The 20,035-nt window shown below is 38.8% G+C and overlaps 1 protein-coding gene across 4 annotated transcripts; it reads left to right on the top strand.

Moving 5' to 3' along the window:
• Positions 1-527: 527 nt before the first annotated feature.
• RAB23 (RAB23, member RAS oncogene family) lies at positions 528-19,823 on the top strand. Of its 4 annotated transcripts, none has more exons than XM_045011284.1 (7): positions 528-707; positions 5,858-6,067; positions 7,002-7,087; positions 10,433-10,589; positions 12,241-12,323; positions 13,607-13,699; positions 14,537-19,823. In XM_045011284.1, exons 2-7 carry the CDS (start codon positions 5,913-5,915, stop codon positions 14,674-14,676), a joined length of 714 nt encoding a protein of 237 aa, XP_044867219.1. In that variant the 5' UTR covers positions 528-707; positions 5,858-5,912; the 3' UTR covers positions 14,677-19,823. The 4 variants fall into 4 exon arrangements, with proteins under 4 accessions (XP_044867219.1, XP_044867222.1, XP_044867220.1 ...); XM_045011287.1 differs by having other exon boundaries at positions 528-723; XM_045011285.1 differs by lacking the exon at positions 528-707 and adding an exon at positions 738-853.
• The last annotated feature ends 212 nt before the right edge of the window (positions 19,824-20,035 follow it).

Genomic DNA, 20,035 nt, shown 5'->3' with positions numbered 1-20,035 from the left:
ACTGGGGGAGGTCTAGGAAACACTATTTCACTAGGAGGGTGGTGAAGCACTGGAATGGGTTACCTAGGGAGGTGGTGGAATCACCATCCTTAAAGGTTTTTAAGGTCAGGCTTGACAAAGCCCTGACTGGGATGATTTAATTGGTGTTGGTCCCGCTTTGAGCAGGGGTTGGACTAGATGACCTCCTGAGATCTCTTCCAACCCTAATCTTCTGTGATAATCCAATAATTTAAGGCACAGAGTCTAGTGAGGGCAACCCTATGCAGACCCGTCCAGCTATACCGTCTCTCTTTTGGATGGTGATGTAGAGACGAGAGGCCACTAGACCAGGGATTAGGCAGGGCTCACTCTGACTCTTCCTCTGGCGTTTGGGCAGGATTCATCTACCCTTGTGAAAGTTTTCAAGCATTCAGATCAGCTCTCTCCATGAGCCCAATCCCCAGCTGTGAGCAGCGCCCGCCCACCTACTCTCCTCCATTACTTTAGGGGTTGTTGTAGTTTCATCCCACACTCAACAGCGGGTTCTGGTTTCTAGAACGGGCCTGCACCAGAACCCTGCAGCCACAGCGCAGGTCCACCTCAGCGAGGGAAGCCCGGGGCCCTGCTCCACCTCACTCCCTGCCTAGCGGCCGCAGCCGCTCGCGGAGGCGGAGGCAACGGGCGGGGACCTCTCCGCGCCGAGCCCGCGGCCCTGACGGTGTTTCCGGGTGCGGGAGCCGGGATGTGCGTCCGGGTTGGGTTGGCCCCGCTGCGCGGCTTCCTCCCGCCTCCCGGTCTCCGAGACGGAGCCGCAGCCGCAGCCGCTCAGCCTGCAGCGGCCCCCCAGCTTCCCAGGGCCAGCGCCTCCGAGCGGGTCTGTGAGCCGCTGGGGTGCAGCGCCGGAGGGGGCGCGGAGCCGGGTGCCGGGGTCGGGCCCGCTGGGATGCCGGGGGGAGCGCGGAGCCGGGTGCGGGGTCGGGGTGGGGATGGGACGGGAGGAGACGCGGGCTGGGCGCGCACGGCTCGGCTACTCCGCGGGGGCGGGGGGGCGGGTGTTGCTGCCGCCGGCGGGGCAGGCAGCCCCTGCGGGGTCGGGTTTCCCTGCCCCGGGAGGATGCTACGCGGCGGTGGGGCTGGGCGCCCGGGGCTCGCACTGTGCGCGATGGGCAGGGCCCCGCCTGTAGTGCAGTTTGGGCGGACGCGCTGTGGTTTGGTTACCCCGGCCGGGGCGCTGCGGCCGCGGGCTGGCTTGTCCTGGCCTCGGCGGGGAAGGAAAGTGGCTTGTGTGGGGGTGCTTGATTTACCCAGGGAAGGGAAGCGAGTGAGTATGGAAATGCCCTGAAAAGAACAACATCGGGAGGGGTTAAGGAGGCAGCATGTATGAGACCGGCTGGGATCATCCTGTTCCCTTAAGAGCGGTATTGCTGCAATGGGGAAGCGTAGGGATTATCACAGTTACACTTGGGACCAGCCTAAGCATCCTTTAGAAAGCCACTGTACAAGCGTTTTGACGCTACAGTTTTGTTTGTGCAGACACCTTGACAGTTCTCCCAGATAAATGTCTTTCCGTATAGAGTATAAGCAGTGACTGAAAATGACAAGACAGGTTCCAGTGTCTTCAGCGTACTTGGAATTTTAGCTATTCTTTGTGATTATTCCCTAAAAGTGTGTGTGTGTGTGTGTAATAACTATATTTACTACACTAATAGATAGTATAGTGGTACTTAAATACTTACATGCAGGGGTGCTGGAAATGGAAGAACTAAAGAGCCATCCTTTCACACTTTTTAAATGTGGGGCATGGCCCCTGTTTTGAGAACCTGAACTCGGAAGCGGCACAATGCCCCTGTCCCTTAGCTCCCAACCAGAGCTGGGTGCTGTAACAACAGCACCTTGGCCCGGCCACCCTTCAGTCATGTCAGGGGGTGGATGCTGGGCCAATTTTGAGTGGCATTGCAAACCTGTGCACTGGGTCACAATGCCACGCACTGAAATTTGGCCCAGCTGCCCCATAGTCATGATGGAGGGGCAGCCAGGCCAAGCCTGGCCCCCACACTTTTGCAATCTTTGTGGTGCCACTGCTTACATGGATGAGAAGAGGGGAGGGCATCAGGCATTCCAGCTTTGCCAGTGTGTGGCCTTGGACAAGTCCCTTTATCACTCTATTTTCCCTTCTGTAAGAATAGGGAAATACTTCTCACAAGAGGTACTTAATACTATTGAAATGCTAGTTATTCATTTTATAATATCCAAATATTGCAAAAAGCAGTGCTTTCATTACTCATAGGATACTACACATTTTATGGGGGTAAGTTCAGGTTTGTTCACCACAACCCTCTGCTAATTTCAAGTGTATGTGAAGTACTTGTTGCAACCTCAGAATGAAGCATGTTCAGAACATGTTTAACTTTTTAAATTTTTTCTGTGCTTTCATGTTAGAAATTTAGTTCATGCAAGAGCTGCACATTACTAATAATCTGTCTGTGAGCTTTGCCCATGTACACTAGTAATTTGGTCCTGTTTACAATTATGGAAATTTGCATCATTGCCATTACACTGGTGTAAACTCGTAACGACGAGGTGCTGCCCCAGAGCAAAGCTGAGTTTGCAGTGGTGCAGCTTATTTTGGTAACATACCAAAGTTACCTTGATTTTTTTTTTTTAACTTTCTAAAGGGGCAATCTGTGTATAGTGGACAATGCCTAGCTCAGTGTGGGTGCTAACAGAATACAAATAACTCTCACATGGGTTTACATGGTAATTATTCCTTAATCACTTCACTTTTGATTTGAACTTTGGGGAGAAGACATTCTTTAAATTCAAGTCTGACTTCAGTTATTTTCTTGATCTAAAATAATTCAGAATTCCCTAATATTTTTAAGGAAGAAAATACAAAATTGAGAAAGCATAGAAGCTATTGTGAAATAAGTGCAGTATCATAATAACATTATAAACATTGTTTGAAAGAAAATTCTGCTTAATATAAACCTGCTGTACAAACGTGACAACACAATCCCACCTATTATTTTTAAATATACTATAATAAATAACTTGCATCTTGGTGAACACTTATTACCATGTCAAAGGATAAGTAAACAATTTCAGTGCCTAAATTTGCCTGAAAGTGGTATTTGTTCATTCTCTGGAAAAGAATTGCTATTCAGACAGATTAACAAGCATCAATATAAGGCATGTGGCTTTGGAATCAAAAACTTACTAATTGTATAGTCAAACATTTCCTGAGGAATCCGTATGAGATACATATGTGGGTATTAGGAGCAGAGATAGGGGAAATAGGTGTGAATTTAGGTCCTAATCCTGTTCTCATTGAGGTCAATGGCAAAAGTCTAAATGATTTTATGGGAAGCCGTATCAGGCCTGGTATACCTATTAGAAATTGAATCTGAGGAGTTTAAGCTAAATACATCTCTTGTAACCAAAATGCAGGTATTTGCATAATAGAATGATACATTTACACAACCTACTGAGACCAAAAGATTTTTTTTCTGTAAACTCTCATTTTAGGCAGCTGTTGGCTTGGAGGCTGCCAAGGAGAAATCCTGTCAATAGGATACCACAAATTCAGTTAAATTTCTAACTGTAAAAACAAAAGACACCAAAAACTCATGTATTTGCCTTTGTATATTTTGGATGCATATTTCTTCCTTTTCATAGAGTGTGTATTTGCCAAACAGCAGATTTGTAAAGTTGCTTAAGACTAATAGTAGCTCTAATTTCACAAGCAGCTTGTGGCACATAGCAACATAACTTATTTTCAGAGTTTACACAAAGTACATGTTTTAGAATAGAAATAATGCTAAACTTTTATCATCGTTTGTAAAAACAGTGTGCTTTCAGTGCTGCCCTGTTGTTGTTACTACTGCTGTGTATTATTTGTATCATGGTAGTGCCTAGAAACCCAAACAGAGATAGGAGCCTGTTGTACTAGGCTTGGTACAAACATAGTAAGAGACCATCTCCGCCCTTAACAGTTCAATCTAAATAAGCAAGACAAACAAAGGAAGTATTTTTATTAGGGTTGTTAAGCAATTAACAAATTGTGATTAATTGCAAAATTAATCGCTCTGCTAAACAATAATAGAATACCATTTATTTAAATATTTGTGGATGTCTTCTACATTTTCAAATATATTGAGTTTAATTATAACACAGAATACAAAGTATAAAGTACTCACTTCATATTTATTTTTATTACAAATATTTGCACTGTAAAAAAACAAAATGAATAGTATTTTTCAATTCACCTAATACAAGTACTGTAGTGCAATCTCTTTATCATGAAAGTTGAACTTACAAAAGTAGAATTATATACAAAAAAACTGCATTCAAAAATAAAACAATGTAAAACTTTAGAGCCTACAAGTCCACTCAGTCCTACTTCTTGTTCAGCCAATAACTCAGACAAACAAGTTTGTTTACAATTTTCAGGAGTTAATGTTGCCCGCTTCTTGTTTACAAAGTCACCAGAAAGTGAGAACAGGCGTTCACATGGCACTGTTGTAGCTAGCATCACAAGATATTTATGTGCCAGATGTGCTAAAGATTCATATGTCCCTTCATGCTTCAACCACCATTCCAAAGCACATGAGTCCATGCTGATGATGGGTTCTGCTTGATAACGATCCAAAGCAGAATGGACTGACGCATGTTCATTTTCATCATGTGAGTCAGATGCCACGAGCAGAAGGTTGATTTTGTTTTTTGGTGTTTCGGGTTCTGTAGTTTCTGCATTGGAGTGTTGCTCTTTTAAGACTTTTCAAAGCATGCTCCACACCTTGTCCCTCTCAGATTTTGGACGGCGCTTCAGATTCTCAAATCTTGGGTCAAGTGCTGTAGCTATTTTTGGAAATTTCATATTGGTACCTTCTTTGGGTTTTGTCAAATCTGCAGTGAAAGTGTTTTTAAAACAAACGTGCTGGGTCATCATCCGAGACTGCTATAACATGAAATGTGGGTAAAACAGAGCAGGAGACATACAATTCTCCCCCAAGGAGTTCAGTGTCAAAGTTAATTAACAGTATTTTTTTTTAAACGAGCCTCATCAGCATGAAAACATGTCCTCTGGAATGGTGGCCAAAACATGAAAGGGCTAATGAATATTTAGCATATATGGCACATAAATACCTTGCAACACAGGCTACAAAAGTGCCATGCGAACACCTGTTCTCACTTTCAGGTGACATTGTAAATAAGCAGCAGGAAACAGTATCTCCCATAAATGTAAACAAACTTGTTTATCTTAGTGTTTGGCTGAACAAGAAGCAGGACTGAGTGGACTTGTAGGCTCTAAAGTTTTACATTGTTTTATTTTTGAGTGCAGTTATGTAACAAAACAAATCTACAGTTGTAAGTTATACTTTCACGATAAAGAGATTGTACTACAGTATTTGTATGAGGTGAATTGAAAAATACTATTTCTTTTATCATTTTACAGTGCAAATATTTGTAATCCAAAATAATAATATAAAGTGAGCACTGTACACTTTGTATTCTGTGTTGTAATAGAAATCAATATATTTGAAAATATAAAAAAAAGCCAAAAATATTTAATAGAATACCAATAGAATAACAATGCGATTTAATGGTGCTTAATTTTTTTAATCATGATTCTTTTTTTTTTTTTTTTGAGTTAATCATGTGAGTTTGCTGCGATTAATTGACAGCCCTCATTTTTAGCCCTATTTTATAGATGGAGAACTGAGGCACAGAGATGCAAAGTTATTTTCCCAAAGTCACACAAGAAGTCTTTAGCAGAGCTGGAAATTGAAACCAGATCTTGAGAGTCCAGTCCAGTGCCTATTTACAAGACCTCTTTCTATTTACAGTATTTTCATGAACATATTTACTTCAATTACAGATTTGGGAGATAAAATTCATGCTCCTGAAGTAACTAGAGGTTCTCAGCTGCAGAGATGTTGGAGGAGGATATGGAAGTGGCCATCAAGGTGGTGGTGGTAGGAAATGGAGCAGTTGGGAAGTCCAGTATGATCCAGAGATATTGCAAAGGAATTTTTACAAAAGACTACAAGAAAACTATTGGAGTAGATTTCTTGGAGAGACAAATTCAGTATGTATTCAGCAGATGTCATGCTACTTCTGTCTTTATTCCCTTAGTGCTGTTGTAATTAGCAGGCATGTGGAGATTTGGAACTTGAACTATCTCCCAGACTAAAGACTGGGGAATTTTTATTTATTTTTATTTTTTTTACATCTTGTTCAGAGGGCTAAAAATGAAGCATATGTACAGTAAGTGGATCACTCAGTTTTCCACACAAGTAGAAGATTTATAATTTTGAAATAAAAAATAAAACTGACTTTCAGACATACTTGATGACTTTTCTAAGAGGTTTGTATATGTTGAACTGCTGATTTTTATTTGCATTCCTTGTTTTTAAAAGAAGGAAACATTTGTTATAAGCTATGTGCTTAAAAATGAAAGCAGGAGTTCAGTATGTAAAATGGTTTCAAATAGCTGTTTCAGACTCTTAGATTACTGGTAGTGTAAGCAGATGATATCTAATCATATTTAAAGGAGGGGAAGATATTAAGGTAATGAAAAACGTAAGTTCACAGATCACCTATGTAAATAAATAAATGTGTTGAAGGAGAACTGTCCGGGAGCATAGGTTCTCTTTGCATTTTTTTTTCCTTTTTTAAGACACAGGATTTACAAAACCCAGTATGAATTTTAAAAAACATGATTTTTGTCTCTTTGGGTCTTTGAACATTTTCTGTACTATTGGAAATTTGAGCTCAATGGCATTGCACTAGATCACACTAGCCAAGGAGAGACTGAGACTAGTCCTTTTCTTCTCTGTCCAAGTAGAATGAAGTGCAAAAAAGTAAACTGTATCAGTGATAATTTTTTTTTCTTCTCATCCAAAATACATTATAAACAAGAGAAATGTTTTTAATACATGTGTGCTTTGTTTTGAGTGTCTCTTTAGTCTTGAGTCTCTGTACTCAGTGTGTTAATGAAACATTTATTCCATTTATTTCAGAGTTAATGATGAAGATGTCAGGCTGATGTTGTGGGACACAGCAGGTCAAGAGGAGTTTGATGCAATAACTAAGGCCTATTATAGAGGTTAAAAAACCCTATATTTTACATCTTGGTGTTTATTTAATTTTTGTAGGTAACTTGAGAAAAATGTAATTCAGTTGGCCTAACCAACTTTCTTTTTTGAATAATATGTTATATGTTATATGTAACGGCAATGTGAAGACCAGTTCAGTTATCGACACTATTCCTCTATTTTTTTCAAATGGGAGGGAACCTTTTCAGATTCTTTAGTATTTATTCCCAGACGTGCAGTATATCTGACTTCATTAAGTGCCACTGAATGCGAAATTCACAGAGCTGCCATTTAAATAGGATAGAACATAATTAGTGTAATGGCTGGATAGATTTCTGACACCAGAAGGAAAGTGTGTGCGGGGGAGAGAGAAGATTTGGTGTCAGAACCTTTTTTGTATATGTGTAACTAAACAAGTCCTTCCAACACCAGAATTTATCATGGATAAAAAAAGAAAAAAAACTAAGTTGGAAAGCGGAAATAATATAGCTTGCTCCTATATCGCACTCTTTAAAAGTCTCTCTAAAGTACTTAATGTATGATGATTTAATGGACTTTTAAAAGAATTCTGGTGAGCCATAGCACTCAGTGGAAAAATTGAAAGACATTGACATAGACACCCCTAACTAAGCTAGTTGAATGGGAAACAAGGGGAGATGAAATTTAGTGTTGACAAATACAAGGTAATGCACATTGGAGGGAATAATTTGATCTACACATACACTTTTCTGATTCTAAATTATTTGTATCAGCTGGACATCACTGTGGACACCTCAGTGAAGACCGCTGCCCAATATGTAGCTGTGGTCAAAAAAGCAAACGAGATGATGGATACATAAAGAATAGGATAGGGAATAATATGGAAAATAATACAGTGTCATTATATATCTCAGTGGAATGCCCTTACCTGGTATACTGTGTGTAGTTCTTGTCACTGTAGAGGAAAAAAGAAATAGATGTTGAAGATGGGCGATGAGAATAATTAGTATCAGAGAGGTAGCCGTGTTAGTCTGGTTCTGTAAAAGCAGCAAAGAATCCTGTGGCACCTTATAGACTAACAGATGTTTTGCAGCATGAGCTTTCGTGGGTGAATGCCCACTTCGTCGGATGCAAGCTTCACCCACGAAAGCTCATGCTGCAAAACGTCTGTTAGTCTATAAGGTGCCACAGGAGAATAATTAGGATCATGGAAAAATCCTCAGATCGGAAAATTTGGGCCTGTTTCACCTTAGTAAGAAAATGAATAAGGTGAGACCTGAGAAAAGTATACACAGCAATGAATGGTTTAGAAAACCTAGATTGAGACCTTCTACCTGCTGTCATACAATAACAAAGGGATATTCAATGAAACTGAAACTTGGAAAGTTCACATTGATTAAAGGAAATATTTTTCCACAAAGTGCCCATTTAGATATCTGCCACAGGATATTCTTGAGGCCAAGCAGAATTCACAAAAATATTAAATATTTATGTAGGTAACAAGTATCCAGCATTATAATAGTAACTATTAAACAGAAGTTTTGAAAGGAATATAAACCATCAAGTATTTTCCTGTGTGTTCGAGCTTCCTGGTGACTGTGGGATAATCAAAAGACCATTGACGCAAATTTTCAGTAATGATTGTTAGCCACCTTACAAGTAATGCGTTCAGTAGCCGATTGGCAATCCATTGGCACTACCATCACAATAGCAAAAGAGTTGCTGCCACTGTGTATAAATGCTGTAAAACTGTAAAATTTTGGTCATTTCCTTCAAAACATGAGGGAAATGTGCATGAATTAGAAATTAACTTTTTTTAAAGCTCTTTGAGAAAATTGTTGGTAAAACAAAACAAAACTCTGAAAATTTTAACTTTTCAAGCAAAAAACCTCCAAAAAACAAATTGCTACAGCATTTTTTCACCTGAATTTGTAACCTAAATGTAACAAATGTCAGAAGTAGATGGCATACTTACAATATGAAGTATCTTTACAGATATTAAAGATTACCGAGGTACGTATATGGCCCTTACTGTAGTATCTGAGAAGCAGGGCCGGCTCTAGGTTTTTTGCTGCCCCAAGCAAAAAAAATTTTGGCTGTCCCCCCCCAGGTTTTTTTTTGGCTTTTACACGTTTGCACTTTGCAGTTTTGTTTTGACTGTTTAAAATTTTTAAAAAATGAAAACAGAGAATCTGTAGTTAGTGAAATAAAACAATTTCCTACTAGTGTAATTTTAACATTTAATTTTAACAAAACCCTCCCACCTGGCCCAACTCTTCCCTTGCTGCGGATCTGGCCCGAGGTGGATTCAGCTCCCGTCACCACTGCTGCCAGGGCCAGGGGTTGGGGCCGCTGCTGGATCCCAGCCCCGCTCATCCTTGGTCTTTGCCTTGGCCCTGACATGAGCTGAGCTCAGCCCGGGCTGCCGTTCTGCTCCCCTCTCCCCTCCCCTGGCAGGAGGCGGTGCAGAGGGGAGGAGGAGGAGTCACAGGCAGGGACAAGCCAAGGAGGAGCAGCCCACCCGGGCGCCATGTTCCCCCAGTCCTCTGCAGCCAGAGCAGGGCTGCGCTACCGGCTCCCGTCTGAGGAGTGGGGGTGGCAGGTGACTGCGGGAGAGCAGCGGGGATAAGCCGAGGAGAAGCAGCCCGTCCTGTGCAGCTGGGGAGGGGCTGCGCTACTGGCTCCCGCCACTCTTCCGCGGTCAGCAGTCACCCCCCCAGGCAGAGCCAGTAGCACCGCCCTGTCCCGGCTGCAGAGGACGGGCTGCTCCTCGGCTTGCAGGGGCAGGGACAAGCCGAGGAGGAGCGGCCCGTCCTCGGCAGCCAGGCAGGGCCGCGCTACCGGCTCCCGCCGCCCTTCCGTGGTCAGTGGCCACACACACCCCCCAAGGCGGAGCCGGTAGCACGGCCCTGCCCCAGCTGCAGAGGATGGGACGCTCCTCCTCGGCTTGTTCGCACCGCTCTCCCGTGGTCAGCGGCCCCCCCAGCATTATGCCGCCCCATATATTTTGCCGCCCTAGGCACCTGCTTGTTTAGCTGGTGCCTATAACTGCCCCTGCTGAGAAGCCTCCCATATTAGTAAAAATGAGCAACTGACAGACCCCTCTCTCTCTCCCCCCTCCCCATCTTTCTCTGCCTGCTGGAGTAGCTTGAAAGGTAGCAGAATGACAACTATCTTGAAGAACGGTATTAATGACCAAAATAAGATGACAGTCTATTAATCTTACTTTAAGGCTCCCTAACCATCATTTTGACACAATAAAGTAATAAAACTCTGCCCGTCTGAAGTAAAATGAAAAGCCACCGTATCCCAAATATCTTTTTATAGGTTTGTCTTTATTTTTCCCTTACTAAATTGATAATTATCTTTGTTTTTAGGAGCCCAGGCTTGTGTGCTTGTATTTTCTACCACTGACAGGGATTCTTTTGAAACAATCCCCACCTGGAAGGAGAAAGTCGTGGCTGAAGTTGGAGACATCCCCACGGTGCTTGTGCAGAATAAGATTGACCTCCTGGATGATTCTTGTATAAAGAAGTAGGCATTTCATCATATTGTCTTTTGAAGTCAGAGGATTTATTGCAGTCTTTTATTTTTCAAAATCTATTGGAGTTGATGGTGAAGACTCATGTAATCGTATGTTTGCTAAATTTCCAAACCTAGAGCCTAATTCTGTAACCACACTTGGATAATTCCACAAACCTCAGTGGTGCTACTCCCATGAGTAAAGTTACTCATGTACTTATGTGTTTTCTAGATTGGGGAGTTAGTGCTCGCTTCAAGTTTTCTTTTTTTTTTCTTTCTAAGCACCTTCAAAAACAAGCAGGGAACCCCGTAAGTAGTCTGGTTGGGCCACAATGAGAAATTACTCCATTTTGTACTCAGCTGTAAAATATGCCTTCTCTGCAGCCCAAGTTTTACAACAGTTGTTAAACTTAGTTGTAGCCCAACCACGTTATATACTGAATGCACACAGTTCCCAAACAGTGTTTAAACAGATTTTTAAAATGTGCCTTTACAGGTTTGCTTTTGTTTTTTCTTCTTGAAATTGTTCTTTCATATACTCCTGTTTTATCAGAGTACTGTATTTCCATATTATAGAAATTTACAACCCATTAACATCCACAAACTCAGTCACTCTCAGCTCCCTCTTCCTGGGTCTCTCCTCCATAGACTGAGTTGTCAATTCATTCTATTCCACGCTCTTCCCTCACCCTGGAATCAAACTCAGAAATTGCAACTCGCATTGCCCCCAGCATCAACTTTCTCTACTCCTATTTGTGCCTGTGGAGAAAGTTGAATGACCATGCTGAATACTTCTACTATTAATTCAGTCTCCCCTCCTTTAGTTCTGCAGTTTTCCTGGTCTAGCTAAACTAGTTCTCCCTCTCATTGTTTCCTACACTGACTGTCCTCCTAAAGCTCAACTTCCCCTTCCTTCACCCACACAGGATATTACTAATTTTCAAAGAGAAAATAAACAAGATCAAATGTGACCTCCTGTTTCATCCATGTCACCAACACTGAGGTTTCTCACCTCTTTTACTTCAGTAAACCTTCCTCTTCATCCCTTCCCACCTCATGACATCCCTTGTCCCAGTTCTCATGCCCTCCCTCAACTCCTTAAAATTTCATTCTCATGTTTTCCCCTCACAATACAAACAATGTGGTCTCCCACTTACTTTAACAAACCCCAAAAAACACCCTCATCCCTTTCCAGCTACTGCCCTGTCCTCTGCCTTTCATCTCTAAACTCTGCCTCAGGTTTATTTTTTTCAGCTCTTTGGTCCCTTCCAATTTGGATCCCCTCTCTCTACTCCAGCAAGACAATCTCTAAAATATTCCTTGTCTCTCTGTCCACACTACTAAAATTTTTCATTCAGGCCCTCCTAATCTGCTGTCTTGATCAGTTGGAACCTCCTTCCCTTTGGCTTTTATGACACCATCTTGCTACTGCCAGGGAGGTTTTTTTAAAACATAATCAAATAGACGTGAAAATGTAACAACTCTAAATTGAAAAGAAATGCTCCAACAAAACATCTCATTGTTAAAGTGGACAGGTCATAAAGAGCAGCTATCTCCTCACCTGATCTTCTGACTAAATTAATTCCAAAGAATTTTGTGTACAGTATTGATAAACACTGGCATAATATACAAATCAGTATTTACAAATCTTTCCGTTGTGCAGTGAAGAGGCAGAAGCATTGGCAAAAAAGTTGAAGTTAAGATTCTACCGAGCATCAGTGAAAGAGGACCTAAATGTAACTGAAGGTAAGAGATAGAGCAAATGTAGGATTTTGTCCTGTCCTCTGCCATGTAGCATTGCACATCTGTGTAGCCTGGAGACTAATCCACTGGTTTTATCAGGTTTTTTTGGCCACTTATTTCATGGCACTACACTGTAGTCACAGAGGGAATAACATCTTACATTTGATTGTCAGTTGATACAGTTATGTAACATTTTTTTCTTTACTTGTAGTTCTCTTCCGTTTTTCTTCCACACTTAAGGTAAAAGTAAAAATTTCAAAAGTGCTTAAGTGATTTAGGTATCTAAATCTTATTGGCTTTCAATGGGAATTAGGCTCTGAAATTTTTACTGATAAGGATTAAATTTATGGATTCCAAGTTGTTTAACAGTGTACAGTTGAACTTAATTGCTGAAAAACTTTGAACATGGATGCAGTTGTCTGTTAGTAATGTCATACCAACTTCTATAATAGTGCTATTTTTATGCATAAATTCAGTTTCATAATAGTAATATATTCCAGGCAGTGCCTTTCTGGGGCAGTTCTGGCATTTATAGGGCATTCTGTCATTCTGATTTAATCTCATTTCTTATATCACCAGACAAGATCCAGAAGTGCACTACCTATTTCTCCTTTTCACTTAGATTTTCATTCTGGAAAACAAATTTGCAAGGGAAAAATAAACGAATTTTAAAAATCCACCTATATGTGCATTATTAAAGTAGCTTACTAAACAACTGCAGATAATTGTTGATACCATGTATGGCTTCTGAAAATTCCCACATATAGTAGACTACTCACAGTCCTATTCTCATCAATGTAGCAACAATTAAATTAGTACTGAGAACAGTCATTGCCCAATTTTTTTTAAAATCTTGGTTTACATGATTGCTGTTATTTTTATTATAACACTTGCCGTAAGACTTATGTGTAGTAAATGCTTAAAGATGCTACCTTATTTTAACAGTATTTACAAGTTGTAATCTTTATGACAACATGTATGTGCCCATTCACTGCGATATAAAGCATAACAAACTATATTTGGTCCTGATCTTGCAAGTGACTCTGGTTAGACCCAGGTGGAAGTTAGTGATGCTCTGTACGGGTATGGCGATCTGCCCACATGGAATCGCTTACAGGACTGGGGCCCATAGTATCAAATCAGGTGCTTATAACTCAGCTTTGTTACCAAAATGAATCTCTAATACTAAGATGAGCTGATATATTATGAAGCTTTGCAGAGATGTCCATGTGGAGATCCCTATCTTAGATTCTCACACTTTGATAAGTATCTTTTTTGCATTTCAGTTTTTAAATATTTGGCTGAAAAATATCTTCAAAGGCTCAAACAACAAACAGCTGAAGATCCAGATGTAGTACATACTAGTAGTAACAAAATTGGTAAGTATGCAACAATAAACTGCAGCAAATCAGTATTTTATGCTGATGAAACCTACTATTAATTACCTAAGGATCTGATCCATCTTCCATTGGAGTCACAGGGAATTGATTTCAGGCTCCTAATTAGCTTTTTTCTACCTTACTATATTGTCTGTTATCCTTTTGTAATATAGACAAACTAATGTACTAACAATTCTGGACAGTGTTTGTGAACTACCCTTTTTATTCAATTCTTGGGAAGAACATTGTAAGGACGTGAGAATGGATGTTTCCCTGACACTTGCTTTTTTTTTTTTTTTTTTAATGTAATTAGTGTTAGTCATGCTGGAGCAGATATACAAGAGACTCACTGTGAAAAGATCTGGCATTTAATGAGAAGGGCTTTGTAAACTTTGCCTTTTGTAAGGAAACCTTGAACTTTAGTTCTTTAAAGCCCTTTTGAGTCAACTGATTTTTTTTAAAGCCCTCTTTTATACTACCCTTTTCCTCTTCTTTATCCCAACAAAGTTGCTAATTTAAAAGCCCTGTCATGTTTGTTTATTGTACTACTCAACTAAACATAAGTTTGTTGCTGTGTGATGAGCATCTGAGTAAGGAACTGGACAGTAAACCTCACAGTGGCATATATTTAACTCCAACTGGCTCTAGTTCAGAAACATAGCTTATTGAACTCTATCTGTAAGTGACCACAAGAATAAATAACTGTTCAGGAATTCAAGAGCTTGTGTTTGAGATGTATTACTATGCATTAGTAAATGCTTTGGCTTAAGATTCAACATATAAAAGGTATAAAGAGATTCACAGAAATTGCTGCTTTTTTTTCTTTAAATTATGTAGGTGTTTTTAATACAGCTGGTGGAAGTCATTCGGGCCACAATTCTAGCACACTTAATGGTGGAGATGTCATCAACCTTAGACCAAACAAACAGAGGACCAAGAAAAACAGAAGTCCTTTTAGCAGTTGCAACATACCTTAGAAACACTTTCGAAAGGAAAAAGAATGACAGTCATTTGGATGAAGTTGTGCAATTAAATACGGAATACAGCCAGCTATAGAGGTATTTTACCAGTGCTCTAGCAAACCTTGCACCTACAGGATCTTTGATAGATGGTGGATTTAAATAATATTGCTGTTGCAATATTTATTTTGTATGTAAAGCGAGACCCCGGTGGCAAAAAAAAAAAATAGAACCATTATTGTCCCAATGCGTTTTTTTGTTGTTGTTTTTTAAATTGGATGAGCTTTTCCTCTTTGAAGGAATGATGTACAAAGCTATGTAATAGGTTTGGCTGAATGGTTAAGCATATTAAAAAGGTAAGCATAGTGCTTACAAGAATCGGTACATAATAATATGACCCAAGGTGAAGTAGCTTCCTTCCAATTACATTTACCTGCAAATTTGATAGAAGAGTGGTATTCAACCAGGACTCTGAAAAGTAAAATGAGAAGGAAAAGGCAGACATCATATTTGTCAGATTACACTAATACATATTCTGGCAATTTTATTGGTGCAATAAGTTTGTATATTATATGAATGTTAAGTAAGGCATGCACGTAGATATTTGTTACAAGTACTCAGACTACACGAGAGGATACAGTATTGGATTAAAATAGCATCCTTAAATTTTTTTTCACTTCTTAAAATTTTGCATTTCAAACAAGGCTTTCCAAAGGAGTTCTGTTCATTAATTAACTCACTACACTTTTTGGGCCTTAAAGCTTATGTTTAAAAAGAGATGTGCCAAAAACATTTTTTCCTTTTTATTTTGTAATGCACTACAGATATTTTTGTAAAGTTTGTTTGTGTCAGTCATCATAACAGGGTAAACAAGTAGTATTGTTTCTGATACTATCAGTCAGCTAAATGGAACCCATACATTTTCAATTGTATTCCTGTCCAAAAATATATTGCTGACATCTAATATGGTCATGTAGCATGAACTATGAAAAGTATGTTGAATTTGCAGAGTGGGATGTCAACAAAATGTCATAAGTCCTATTGAGAAATTCCACGGTAGGTGTAAACTGTGTTCTGGAGGATCCAACAAGTTGTAGCTGAAGACTAAATCACACATTAAACTAATGAGACCCTCTTTAATGCTGTCTCATATTCAGAGTTATGCTGCTGGTTAAAAACCTAATTCTGCAATATCAGACCTAAGGGGTAAAGTTTTCAGAAGTGACTTAAGGCTTGCCTACATGGTGCACCAATACGCATTAGAGGGGTGTGATTCCATATGACCCATATTCCTGCTAGCATGAACTAAAAGTTCCCTAGTGCACATTAACATAGACATGCAGTAGGGAACTTCTAGTTCATGCCAGCAGGGTTTTCATGTGCAAGTTAGTGCACAACACACTGTTGCACTTTGGAAATGACATCACTCTAGTGTGCATTGCCACGCTATGTGGACATTCAGGCATCTAAGTCTAACTGAAAGTCAATAGAACTTGCGCTTCTATTGACTAAGAATCACTAAGGTGCTTTTGAAAATTTCACCCAGTTCTCTCAGAGCATGCATTTTAAAAATATCCATTTTGTTTGTTTTTGTATGGTGTCATATAATTTTAATTTTCTAGGATTTTCTATAACAAAGCTCTGCCAGCAACAAGTGCAAAAATATTCTGCTTTAAGGTATTCAGAATTTTAATAGTTTTTAAAGGGATGCATTAGAGTGAAAATTACATGACCTGGAGCTGTAAGTATTCAATATAGATTGCTACACAATTCCTATTGATAACGGATTTTCATTATACCTTAATGGGTTGGTTTAATAGTTATACTTTCAGTTTAGTTTCTTTCATAATTTTTCTACTTTTTCCCCAATACCATGGGAGAATTTCTTGTCAAGTAAACATATAATGCAGTAAGTCTGCACTCTTGTTAGTACATGTTGGAGGAGGGACTTACCTTTTCATTAATTCATATAATCATAATTTGTTAATTTCTGAGACCTGAAGCATGAAAACTGAAATGTACTCTTGGTTCACCAGTCCCACATGTTGGTAAACTGTGTGCGTGGTGATACTTACGACACTAAATAATCTGAAGTGCTGTGTTGTATGTTAATATATTTCCCGTGAAGTATCTTGTTTCTGTAACAAGCTGTTGCTGCATCTCCCATTGCTGGCAATGAGATGGGCATCGAGGCTCTCAATCCTCTCTTCTATTATTAAAAAAAAATGGTTCTTATTGAAGTGTTTCTTACATACTGTTAGATAAAGGCCTTTATTTTTTAAAAGTGCATTTAATCATTGTATGGATGTATAAATGGGGCCAAATCTTACCTCTTGTCAATTTCATGAGTAAGATAGCAGGATTTGGTAAGAAAGAGAATCAATCTCATACATAATGAGACATCTCAACATTTCAGGAATTAAGTAGAGTGTATATTTGTGCAGAATTTTGTCAAACTTTTTTAATGTTGAAACTTTTACATTATTCCAGTAGCCTGCCAGTTTTACATTTTTAAAAAAAGCAGGACTGTCTATAACTTCAGTTTTTGCCTTATTTAATTTTGTACAAAGTACTGAAGAATAAGAGCCTTTATTACACATAATTGCCATTTGTACTGCTATGTTTGTCTGTCATTATAAACCACTTTTTTCAGGATTGAAAACTTGACAAAAGCATCTATACCAGCTGAAACTTGTCAGAATTACCAAATATGAGGGAAGTTTAAATGTATTACAATGAGACTACTTGCATGCTTAAAGTTAAGCACATGTGTAAGTGGTTGAAGAGTCAGGTAGTAAGTAGTGTGGTTATCTTCCTTCCCACCTCTCACTCTAAAGTGGCTCTTCTTTTTATGTTTTAACTTTGTGGACAGTCAGTTTCCAATATGACGGGAAGAGATGAAGAATGCAACAAATTGACATTTGGATGATAGTTTACTGTGCATTTGTGCTAATTAAAAATTTAAAGGATTTTAGCATACAGATATGCAGCAACAGACTAGCAAGTTGCAGAGTTCCTTGGGCACTCAACTCCTCAGATGTAGTTTCTAACTTTTGGATGAATAACAGATATATTTAAATTATTAGTACTCCTACAGCTCCATATGATTAGTTTTTAGTATAAACTAATGTTACAAAAAAAGAAACACATTCATGTGCACTCTCAATTAAAATATTTTGGAGAGAGTGCGGTTTACTCTCCAAAACTATAACATACAGAGCTGGTAACAAAATGCCATGAGTGCATTTCATTGTGACGATGTTGTAGAAAAAGATGCAGTCCTCTGTTGGAAACCTGCAGCAGTGGGTTTACATACTGTATCATGAACAACTGTTCCCATCTCAACAAATTAAGTTCTGTTCTATAGGTACAGTAAGAACTAGGCTAACTGCATTCCAATTACATCTGGTGACCACTCTTGAATCTCTGCACTGGGTGTCTTACTGACTGACTGCTGCTGCCATTAAAAGGAAAACTTCAGTAATTAGTTATGCCTTAGCTAAGTGAGTGTTTACTAAACTAGTGTTTACTATACACTACAGGAGCAATTTTTTGAAGCATCTGTTACTATTTCATTGTATCCATTCAATGAATGGGCTTGCTTTGTTCAGTTAGGCCTGCCTTTTTAATGATACTTTTCACTAGGGGATGCTATTTGATATGAAGTAGGATGGCTATGATTCATTTTCCTTTGGAAATAACAAAGCTCTGAGTTGCAAGTTCAGTCATTTTAAATTTTGTTTGGGTTAACCCAAACAAAAAATCATAGAATTTATAGCTTCAGAGCTTTCTGATTTTTCATTGTTTCCTAAAGGCAAAGCTTATCCTTTCAGTCCAAAATGCATCACCATATTTTCAAGCTGATTTCCTGGTTTTTGTTTTATTACACTTAAACTTGTTTTACTCTTCTTTGTAATTAGTGATTTGACTATAGCTTATACTACACTGTAGCTTTTTTTTGTCATTTCCACAGATTGTATCTTTATAGTAAAGGGAATTCAGCAGTTGAACACATTGTACTGCTCAGCGCTTGTGCCTGTTTACAGTGCATAGTGCTCATGAACATGCACTTTGAACATGTTAATTCATAAGTCTGATAGCTATCCGTTAATCAGTAATATGAGAATTCATTATTTGCACTGGTGAATCTGCTTGTGGGTACTCATGCTTACAACTACACAATATATAAGCTTATTGTATTTCAATGATAATACCAAAAACTGCATCAGATTTCTAAATGTCTCTATACATTTTTGCTCAGTAAGATGAAGAACAATTATGGTCCAATCAGCTTGCCTAGTTTCATCAAATTGCCTTTATTATATTGCTATAAGGAAAAATCACTTGTACTGATCATTAATATGTTCAGTAAAATCTGAGGGTTATAAATTCAAGCTATACTGTATTGTATTGTACTCCTAATACCTAATCAGAATTGGTAAGAAGAATTAACAGTGAGTCTTGCAAGAATAATAAATTTAAGACTTCACACATTATTACAGAAAGATGAGAAGTCTTTCAAACAATTACAGTTTTAAAGGTTAATTCCTCTTTGTATGATGGGAGAGACTGTGACCTAAAAGCCAAGTGAACCTTATTTAGGTGATACTAAAGAGTCTCAGTCTCAAGTTACCAGTAGAATTAGGGTAATACTGATATATGTCTAGTGAGCATTCCTCCTCTCTCATTTGAAACAACAGGCTACTGACTAAACTTGGTCAAAATATATTAAACAAAAAATTAGTTTGGGCCAAATGGGATATTTCTCTCATCACTAAAATAAAAATCCATTGTTACTAATAAGTGACTTATCTAAGTTGCATATTTCTATGAATCTGAATGGTTAAAACAAATCAAATGTATAACTTTTTATCACCATCATGTACCCAAGTAAATGTAATATACTTATTTTTTTAGAAATTCATGTCAACATGACCTATAGTTAATACTCAAACAAGTGGAAAAATAAATGTTTCAAAATGAATACTTTGTGTGTGCTATTTCTATAAAACCACTGAAAGTTAATTTTAACCATCTGTTTTAAGTGATGTTTAGCTGTGTCACAGCAGTTTTGTAAACATTACTTACTTGAATACTGTTTGGACTGCATAGCATATTGCTGCTTCTGTAGGTACATTAAATTGTTGAGGCATCAAACTGCTAGAAATTGCTATACCCCTGTGGCTGTGTAACCAAATCTGCATCTCCCTAACAGTCCTATGTGAAGCAATGCATGCCAGACTCTGGTGTGACTGATTAAAATTAATATACTATAAACAGAGGAGAAAAAAGGTAATTGTTATAACCATCTTAAAATGAACAAGTTTAGGAAGAAAATCCAATAGAAGCACCACCTCACCTTATTTTTAGATAGTAG

The sequence above is a fragment of the Mauremys mutica genome, chromosome 3 (genome assembly GCF_020497125.1).
Source record: "Mauremys mutica isolate MM-2020 ecotype Southern chromosome 3, ASM2049712v1, whole genome shotgun sequence".
NCBI lineage: Eukaryota > Metazoa > Chordata > Testudines > Geoemydidae > Mauremys > Mauremys mutica.
The sequence above is the reverse complement of the archived record's forward strand: the minus strand, read 5'-3'. Positions and strand labels throughout refer to the sequence as shown.

Excerpts from the sequence above, each read along its gene's own strand:
- RAB23 (XM_045011284.1), top strand. The coding sequence starts at position 5,913 with ATGTTGGAGGAGGATATGGAAGTGGCCATCAAGGTGGTGGTGGTAGGA. Across the intron at positions 10,590-12,240 it reads GATGATTCTTGTATAAAGAA|TGAAGAGGCAGAAGCATTGG; the intron begins GTAGGCATTTCA and ends TCCGTTGTGCAG. Across the intron at positions 13,700-14,536 it reads TACTAGTAGTAACAAAATTG|GTGTTTTTAATACAGCTGGT; the intron begins GTAAGTATGCAA and ends TAAATTATGTAG.